Here is a 9,925-nt window from a genome sequence, read left to right on the forward strand (position 1 = left end):
GTAGAGACGGGGTTTCACCATGTTGACCAGGATGGTCTCGATCTCTTGACCTCGTGATCCACCTGCCTCGGCCTCCCAAAGTGCTGGGATTACAGGCTTGAGCCACTGCGCCCGGCCCAAGAATTGAAATTTTATAGAGTGTGTCCTCTGACCACGATGGAACTAAATTAGAAATAAATACCAAGAATATATCCAGAATAAAACAAAAATATTTTAATTTGAATTAATTTTTATTTTTTGTAGAGACAAGGTCTTGCTATGTTGCCCAGGCTGGTTTTGAACTCCTGACCTCAAATGATCCTCCTGCCTTGGCCTACCAAAGTGTTGGGATTATGGGTGTGAGCCACCACATGCAGCCAAAACCAACATATTTGGAAGTTAAACAACATGCTTTTAAATAGTCCATGAGATTACCTAAGAAATCAGAAAATATTTTGAAAAGGATGATGTAAAAAATACAACACACCAAAATTGTGAAAAGTAGATAAAGTAGTGTGTGTGGGTTTATAATTTTTTTATGTTTTTTTTTTTGAGACAGAGCTTTCCTCTGCCTCCCAGGATGGAGTACAGTGGTGTAATCTCAGCTCACTATAACCTCTCCCTCCTGGGTTCGAGCAATTCTCCTGCCTCAGCCTCCCGAGTAGCTGGGATTACAGGTGCGTGCCACCATGCCTGGCTAGTTTTTGTATTTTTAGTAGAGATGGGGTTTCACCATGTTTGCCAGGCTGGTCTTGAACTCTTGGCCTCAAGTGATCTGCCCACCTTCCAAAGTGCTTGGGATTACAGGTGTGAGCCATCACGCCCAGCATAAAGCAGTGTTTATAGGGAAATTTACAGCTTCACAAACTTACCTTAGAAATGGTAAGTAAGGTTCCATCTTAAGATGCTTAGAAAAACAAAAACAAAACAATATATACTGAAAATAAGTAGAAGGAAGTAAAAAACGTATGAGCAGAAACAACTCAATAGGCAACAAAACAGAAAAAATTAACAAAGTCGAGAATTGGTTCTTTGAAAAGATTAACAAAATTGTTAAACCCTAGTCTATGTACACTGAGTAAGAAATATTTTTTTAAAAAATGAAAGAGAAGACGTAATTTGCTAACAGTAGAAGTAAAAGGGGATTTCAGACTCTACAGACATCGAAAGGGTAGTAATGGAATATTATGAACAACTTCATGTTAATAAATTCAATAACTTAGAGACAAGAGCAAATTCCTCAAAAATATAACCTAAAATTCATATAAAACATAAACCTTACATATTTACTTAAAAACTTAAATCATCAAAACTTTTCAGAAAGAAATTGGCACGCCCAGATAGTTTCACTGATGAATTCTATCAAATAAAACTCAGAAAGAAACAACACTAATCTTACAGAAATGTCTTCTGAAAATAGAGAAGGAAGAACTCCCTAACTCATTTTATAGATTGATTGATTGATTGACTGAGACGGAGTCTTGCTCTGTTACCCAGTCTGGAGTGCAGTGGCATGATCTCGACTCACTGCAACTTCTGTCTCCCAGGTTCAAGCGATTCTTCTGCCTCAGCCTCCTTAGTAGCTAGGACTGCAGGTGTGTGCCACCATGCCTGGCTAATTTTTTGTATTTTTAGTAGAGACGGGGTTTCACCATGTTGGCCAGGCTGGTCTTGAACTCCTGACCTCAGGTGATCCACCTGCCTGGCTATATTCATACAAGGGTTAATACTCATCATAAGAAAGGATTAAACTACTGACATACAACAGAGCTAGGTCTCAAAACATTAAGTGAAACCTTAGAAGGAGTGTACATTTGTATAATTCCATTGTATGAAGTTCTAGAAAAAGCAAAATTAATCTATAGTGGAAAAATATGCAGTGCAAAGGTTGCCTCTTGGTGAGTGGGGGCAAAAACTGTGAAGGGACATGAAGGAACTTTAAATGAATCTTGAATTTTAGTTAATACTCATACTGGGCTGGGCGCAGTGTCTCACGCCTATAATCCCAGCACTTTGGGAGGCCGAGGTGGGTGGATCACGAGGTCAGGAGTTCGAGACCAGCCTAGCCAACATGGTAAAACCCCTTCTCTACTAAAGATACAAAATATTAAAAAAAAAAAAAAAGATACAATATATTAGCCCAGTGTGGTGGCACACTCCTGTAATCCCAGTTACTCGGGAGGCTGATGCAGGAGAATCGCTTGAACCCAAGAGGCTCACTGCAGAGGTTGCAGTGAGCCAAGATCGCGCCATTGAACTCCAGCCTGGGCGACAGGGTAAGGCTCCATCTAAAAAAAAAAAAAAAAAAAAAAAAAAAAAAAAAAAAAAAAAAAAAAAAAAATCATACTGATGTATTTGGGAGTGAAGTATACTTAAATTTGCAACTACTTTGACCATGTCAGGAAATAAGATTGATTAGAGAGACGAAGATATGCATAGTCATACAATCAGCAAATATAGCAAAATGTCAGTTGAGCTGAATATATGGATGTTATTTAAATAATTATTTCAACTGTTCTGAATGTTTAAAAATTTTCATAAGAAAATGTTGGGGGGAAAAACTGTGCTTTCAATTCCTCCATTTTTTCACATTGCTTGTACAAACTGTAACTGAATTTCTATGAAGTAGGCCAAAGGAGCAGGGGTGCTATTCTCAGTCATATTATCTTAAAAAATGATCTTAATAAAAGAAATAAACTAAAGCATTCCTTCTCATCAAAGATATAACTTAAATTGTATAGTGACTTTAGCTTCCCATTGTGTATGTAATGACTCTGGCTCGGATGGGGGAAGTTCTGCAGTTTCATGCCCTGTACCTCAGTTTAGATGCTTATTTTCAAGGTTAGTCACTTAAAGATGGGCACCTGCCCAGACTACAGCCTTAGCACAAGAAAATATATGCACCAAGCTTGGCATCTCAGAGTGAAATGCAAGGCTCATACGATGTCAACAAATCAAAACACACACCAAGAAAAACTTACGTTTTACTGTTAAGGAGGGACAGTCACCTAAGAGATTACAGATCTAATGCTCATACCTTCACAAACACTTTTGAGTTTCATTACCTTTATCAAGAGATGCTCCAGCCATATGGTAAAAACTCAATGCAGTGTCCACATCATTAATGTTCTTTAGGAAAGTAAAGAAGTTCTCCACCTCCTGAAATGTCAGACCCTGAAAGAGGAGGGACAGCAAGGTAAGGCAGGACCTGTAACAAAAAGCAGCACAATATGGACAAGCAGTGATTCAGAAATAGTCTGCAAATCAGAAATGTATGCTCATGTCTAGAACAGAAACTGAATAAATTAATCAAGGAATGTCAAATTCATAAATAGCAGCGGAACGAAACTCTTGACTTTTACCCCGAGAAAGGCAAACTGGCTAATTGCTTCCCTCTTACATGTAAAATCTGACAAAGCTGCTTACAGTGATGGCTGAATATCTTAATAAAAATATTTCTTTTTTTTTCTTTTGAGACAGTTTCACTTTTGTCACCTAGGATGGAGTGCAATGGGCTCACTGCAACCTCCGCCTCCCAGGTTCAAGTGATTCTCCTGCCTCAGACTCCCGAGTAGCTGGGATTACAGGTCTGCACCACCAGGGCCGGCTAATTTTTGTATTTTTAGTAGAAACAGGCTTTCACCATGTTGGCCAGGATGGTCTTGAACTCCTTACCACATGTGATCCACCCACCTCAGCCTCCCAAAGTGCTGGGATTACAGCTGTGAACCACTTCACCTGGCCTAGTGAAAATATTTCTAACTGTGAGCTCCAATTAGACACACTATCTATTATGACACTTCCTAATTGGGCTATTGCTACTTGATCTGTTACACATCTTAAGAAGTAAAATCAGAGTCAGGACTTCCAGTTTAATATTCTGCTCACAGGCCAGCTAAGCTTTCTGAGGCTTAAGCTAATTAAACAATCACCAAAGTCGGTGACATCCTGGGGAAGCGTGTCAGTATTTAGCAAATTCTAAGTAATGAGGAAGCTGTTCATTATCTCAATTTCTTTTTTTTTCTTTTTTTCAACCTTCAAAGCTACCGAAAATCAACGTATTATCTCAATTTAAAAGCTACTCACAAAGTAATTTGCCACCTAACTTTAATCTGATGAAATTCTGTGAATGAAGACATTTTTTTCAAAAGCTGTTCAAAGATTTGCTGATCTCTAATTCTACTTTCAATGATGGATCAAGAAAAAGTAGTTATAGAAACAGGGACTACTGGGAATTCCTTTATAGGGAGGAAGATTTATCCTATTTGCCTTTTCCCTGCTTCCCCCACATCATGCTGTGATGGAAATGAATGCAGTTACTAAAAAGGGAAAACACTGGGCAATGTCCTAGATGTCCCAGACACTGATGTTAATGCTTTAATGAAGCATCAGGTCCTTAATGGGCTGCAGATGTAGACTGGCTTCTACTTAGTGCTGCTCCTCTCACAATTTTCATTTCCTCAAACTACAGACCCCAGAACTCACATCAGGAACTCAGTAATAAGGAAATCTAAATACAATCTACAGTTCTTTCCTGGTAGTCTCCAAACTGGGTCAACTCTGTCTTTCTTATCTCATCAAACTGAAAGCTAAAAGACTGTATAAGGCTGGGTACAGTGACTCATGCCTGTAATCCCACCACTTTGGGAGGCCGAGGCAGGAGGATCACTTGAACTCTGTCATCAGACTGGGCAACATGGTAAAACCTCATCTCTAAAAAAATACAAAAAAAGTTAGCCGAGTGCGGTGGCGTGTGCCTGTAGTCCCAGCTATTTGGGAGGCTAAGGTGGGAAGATTGCTTGAGTCTGGTGGCAGAGGTTGCAGGGAGCTGGGATTGTGCCACAGCACTCCAGCCTGAGTGACAGTGCTAGATGCTGTCTCAAAAACAAAACACAGCAAAAAAGACTGTATGATTATGTCACATGATCTTTTATAATTTTTTTTCCTTAGAATCATAGAACTTAAAAAACTTTATTGTGAAATACAGTGACTATGTAGAAAGGTGCATAAATGTAAAACTCATCATCAAACTGTTGCAAAGTGAATACCTATAAAACTTTCATTCGGGTCAAGGAACAGACTGTCAGCATTCCAGAAGCTTCGTCCCTCCCCACAACATGTCCCATCCTAATCATAAGCTGCAGCTGCTGCGCAACCCCCACTGACAAAAACCACTATTCTGACTTTCAGGGAATTCATTTTCTTGCTTTTTTAAAAAAATAGCATGTTTATATGTAAACAGCATATTTACAAAACCAGTTGTTTAATTTTATCTGTTGTGGAACAGTATAAACAGAATCATGCAGTAGACATTCTGTTATCTATGGCCTCTCTAAGATTTGATCATGTTTTTGTGTATATCTGTAGTCCATTAATTTTATTGCTATCAAGTGTTTCATTGTGTGAATACCACAATTTATTTATTCTTATTCTATTTGGGCTACTTTTGGCAATTATGAATGGTGGTATGTCTGTACTTAGCATTTATTCAAACATTTATAGAGTACTTACTATGTACCAAGTGTCGTAATTTTGGTAGTGGACTGGAAGGCCTATATTATATGCTTTTTCCCTAATTTGGGGTCACTCTCTTGGCTTTGCCTTAGAGTATCCAGAGTTAGGTTTCATTATGGATGCCACAGTATGCTATTTAATGTAGGCACTGGCTAGAATCAACATTTAGAGGAGAATCCCAAAGGATTAGAAGTACAGGTTGTACAATATCATTGCTTATGGATAGATACTAATCTTCCTTTTCTCTCCATCAAAAGACACATAAAGGTGGAAGCAATCCAATAGTCTATCGATGGATGAATGGATAAACAAAATACAGCATATACACACAATGGAATATTGTTTATCCTTTAAAAGGAACATTCTGACACAATCTGCAGCATGATTGGCCTTGAAGACATTATGCCAAGTGAAATAAAGTAGCCACAAAAGGACAAAAGATAATGCTATATGACTGAACTTATATGAGGTACTGAGAGTAGTCAAAAATAGTGTTGTCAGGAGCTGGGGAGAAGGAGAATGAGGAGCTATTGTTAATGGTAAGGATTTCCGGTTTGGGAAGATGAACGGGTTCTGGAAATGGGTGGTGTTGATGGTGGTACAACAATGTAAAGTACTTAATGTCACTGAGCTATACACTTAAAAATGGTTAAACTGGTAAATTTTGTTATGTATATTTTACCACACACAACACACATATACACATAACATGCTAAAACTCTTTTATTTTTCTTATTAAGGTATAAAATCCTGTAGGGGTTGGAGAGTTAGGGGACTAAGTTATTGAAAGGGTATTTGAGGCTAAAAGGTTAACATAAAATTCCTAAAACAGTTAGAACGCGGTAGAGGAAATGTGTCCCACTGTGATGATAAACAACTTCTAATGTTTGTTAGTCTCATTAAACACTGTGAAACATCAAATATTACAGCTCAAGACCAGAGTGCTTATGCTGAGAATTATCTGAGGACAGAGAGAGAGCAATATAAACTGAATGGCTATTCATTTGATGATTTAGAAAAACAGTGGGCTGCAAATCACATTATATAACTATTAAATCCAAATATACAACACTATAATTTTATCACAAAGATAAAAAATTTATTGAGCACTTACTAACCACTTAGCATTATGCCAAGAACAGCGAGGGAAATAAAATTGCACTGGACACAGGCCTTAATTTTTACAGAGCTTAAAATTTAGACAGGTCTCCTTAAAGAAACGATGATGTCAGTCACAAAATTCCTTTTTTTTTTTTTTTTGGTAATTACTATAGTAAAAATCCAGAGGGCTATTAGAAAAAAGCTAGAGTGCCGGGCGCGGTGGCTCAAGCCTGTAATCCCAGCACTTTGGGAGGCCGAGGCGGGTGGATCACGAGGTCAAGAGATCGAGACCATCCTGGTCAACATGGTGAAACCCCGTCTCTACTAAAAATACAAAAAATTAGCTGGGCATGGTGGCGCATGCCTGTAGTCCCAGCTACTCAGGAGGCTGAGGCAGGAGAATTGCTTGAACCCAGGAGGCGGAGGTTGCGGTGAGCCGAGATCGCGCCATTGCACTCCAGCCTGGGTAACAAGAGCGAAACTCCGTCTCCCAAAAAAAAAAAAAAAAAAAAAAAAAAAAAAAAAAAAAAGAAAAAAGCTAGAGTAAGACTATAACATAAGCTTTGTGGCTGTGAAAATGGAAAGTGAAAGGATATGTTTATTGCAAATTAAGTTGTTTGGACAAGAAGGCTACAGCATATGCAGCAATCTATTGGCAGGTGACTTAAACTGCAGACATAATTGAGAAAAGGAACTGTCTCTTAGGCTTCGCAGTAAAGGGATATTCTTGACATGCTGTGAGGTGAAAATAGAGAAGTTACTCTGTGACTAATTATTCAACAAACTGGTAATCTATCTACCTTTGGAAAGATGGACTTATATAAAACTGGGCTTTAGGTGACTCTAAAAAGAAGATAAGATTAATAATAGTTTGTAGACAATAGAGATACTTCTTTAGGTTGTTTAAAAACAAATTTAACATTAGGAAGTTGTTAAGCAAGTAAATAGAATTGTCTTTCAAAACTAAAAGCAGGGACAGGCGCGGTGGCTCACACCTGTAATCCCAGCACTTTGGGAGACCGAGATGGGCGGATCACCTGAGGTCAGGAGTTCGAGACCAGCCTGGCCAACTGGGTGAAACCCTGTCTTTACTAAAAATACAAAGTTAGCCAGATGTGGTGGTGCACACCTGTAATCCCAGCTACTTGGGAGGCTGAGACAGGAGAATCGCTGAACTCAGGAGGTGAAGGTTGCAGTGAGCCAAGATCGCACCATTGTACTCCAGCTGAGCAAAACTCTGTCTCAAAAAGCAGTGGATAAAACTTTTAGAAGAAAATACAGGAGAGGCTGAGCACAGTGGCTCGCTCCTGTAATCCCAGTCCTTTGGGAGGCTGAGGTGAGCAAATCACTTGAGCCCAGAAGTTTGAGACCAGCCTGGCCAACACAGAGAAACCCTATCTCTACTAAAAGTACAAAAATTAGCCAGGCATGGTGGCACACGCTGGTAATCCCAGCTACTCAGGAGGCTGAGGAATGAGAATTGCGAATTGCGTGAACCCAGGAGGCAGGGGTTATAGTGAGCTGAGATCATGCCATTGAACTCCAGCCTGGGCAACAGCAAAACTCTGTTTCGAAAGCAAACAAACAAACAAACAAACAAACAAAAAAACAAATCACAGAGGAGAAAATCTTCATGATGTTGAGTAAAGCAAGAGTTCTTAGATGACACCCAAAGCACAAGCCATAAAAGAGAAAAACCTGATTGGTTAGACTTCATCAAAATTAAAAAATTTTGTGCTTCAAAATAATGAGAAAATAAATTATAAGCTAGGAGAAAATACTTGAAAATCATATGTTTGATAAAGGAATTACATCCAGGTCAGGCACAGTGGCTCACACCTGTAATCCCAATACTTTGGGAGGCCAAAGTGGGCAGATCACCTGAGGTCAGGAATTTAAGACCAGCCTGACCAATATGGCAAAATCCCATCTCTACTAAAAATACAAAAATTAGCCAAGTTATGGTGGTGGGGGACTGTAATCCCAGCGACTCAGGAGGCTGAGGCAGGAGAATTGCTTGAATCTGGGAGGCAGAGGTGGCAATGAGCTGAGATCGCACCACTGCACTCCAGCCTGGGTGACAGAGGGAGACTGTCTCAAAAAATAAAAATAAAAAAGGACTTGTATCTAGAATTACATAAAGAACTACTATAACCCAATATATGGGAAGGCCAACAATCTGATTTAAAAAAAGGTTTGAACAGACAGTTTATCAAACAAGACAAGTGAATGGCTAATAAGTACATGAAACAACGCTCAGCATCATTAGGAAAATGCAAATTAAAATCACAATGATATGCTACTACATACCTATTAGAATGACTGTAATAAAGAAGACAGACATCAACAGGTATTGATGAGCATATAGAGAAACTGGAACTCTTATACATTCATGTGGAAATGTGAAATGGTTCAGCAGCTTGAGAAAACAGTTTAGCAATTTCCCAAAAAATTAAATTTACCATACAACCCAACTATTTCACTCCTAGGAATCTTCAACAAAAATGAAAACACAGGTCTGCAGGAGGACTTGTATGCAATGTTCATAGCAGCATTATTCATGATAGCCCAAAGTGGAAACAATCCAAAGGTCCATCCACTGGTGAATGGATAAAAAAAATTTAGTGTATCCAAACAATAAAATACTATTTACTCTTCTGCAATAGAAAATAATAAACTAATCTCTTAAGTTATCTCTTATAACTGAAAAAAATTACTATAAGCATCTACATAAACTTAAAAATTATATTGTGTTAAGTAAAAGAAGCTAGACACAAAAGACCTTATTATTATATTATTGTATTTATATGAAATGTCCAGAGAAGGCAAGTCTAGAGACTGAAGGCCGTTTTATAGTTTCCTGGGGGTAGGGTAGAAATGAGGATTGGCTGAAAGCTAGCAGGAAGGATCTTTTTGGAGTGATGGAAATGTTCTAAAACTGGAAGGCAGTGGTAGGTAATTGTATAACTGCAAATTTATTAAAAATCACTGGATTGTACAGTTAAAATGGATAGTTTATGGTATATAAATTATACCTCAAAAAAAGTCATAGATGAGAAAAGGAAAATTTAGCTTCCTTTGGAGTCAGCTGTAAAGCGAGATATCTAGTGCTGACAGGCCATGATGAGTGCAAACACACCATAATGGATGATTCCCTTGTCCTGCCTTTTAATCAGTTGTACCAAATCCATCTACCAGGAGCCAATTTAATTGCCCAAGTTCTGTCTATGGCCCACTGAAAAACTGTCTCCTTCCTTCCTTATATCCCATGCCTCTCACCAATCTTGTCATCTATCCTCAACTCAATCTCCTTAGTTTTTTTTTTTTTTTT

General features: G+C 38.5%; 1 protein-coding gene across 1 annotated transcript in view; it reads right to left on the bottom strand.

Annotated features, from left to right (window-relative positions):
* The window catches only part of MICU1 (mitochondrial calcium uptake 1), a 155,263-nt gene that overhangs the window by 29,543 nt on the left and 115,795 nt on the right, over positions 1-9,925 (bottom strand). Inside the window, exon 8 of the mRNA XM_017518561.2 lies at positions 3,045-3,153. Coding sequence (XP_017374050.2) covers positions 3,045-3,153 — 109 coding nt within the window. The remainder of the gene's footprint in view (positions 1-3,044; positions 3,154-9,925) is intronic.

This window comes from Cebus imitator, unplaced genomic scaffold (assembly GCF_001604975.1).
Source record: "Cebus imitator isolate Cc_AM_T3 unplaced genomic scaffold, Cebus_imitator-1.0 Scaffold686, whole genome shotgun sequence".
NCBI classification, from domain to species: domain Eukaryota; kingdom Metazoa; phylum Chordata; class Mammalia; order Primates; family Cebidae; genus Cebus; species Cebus imitator.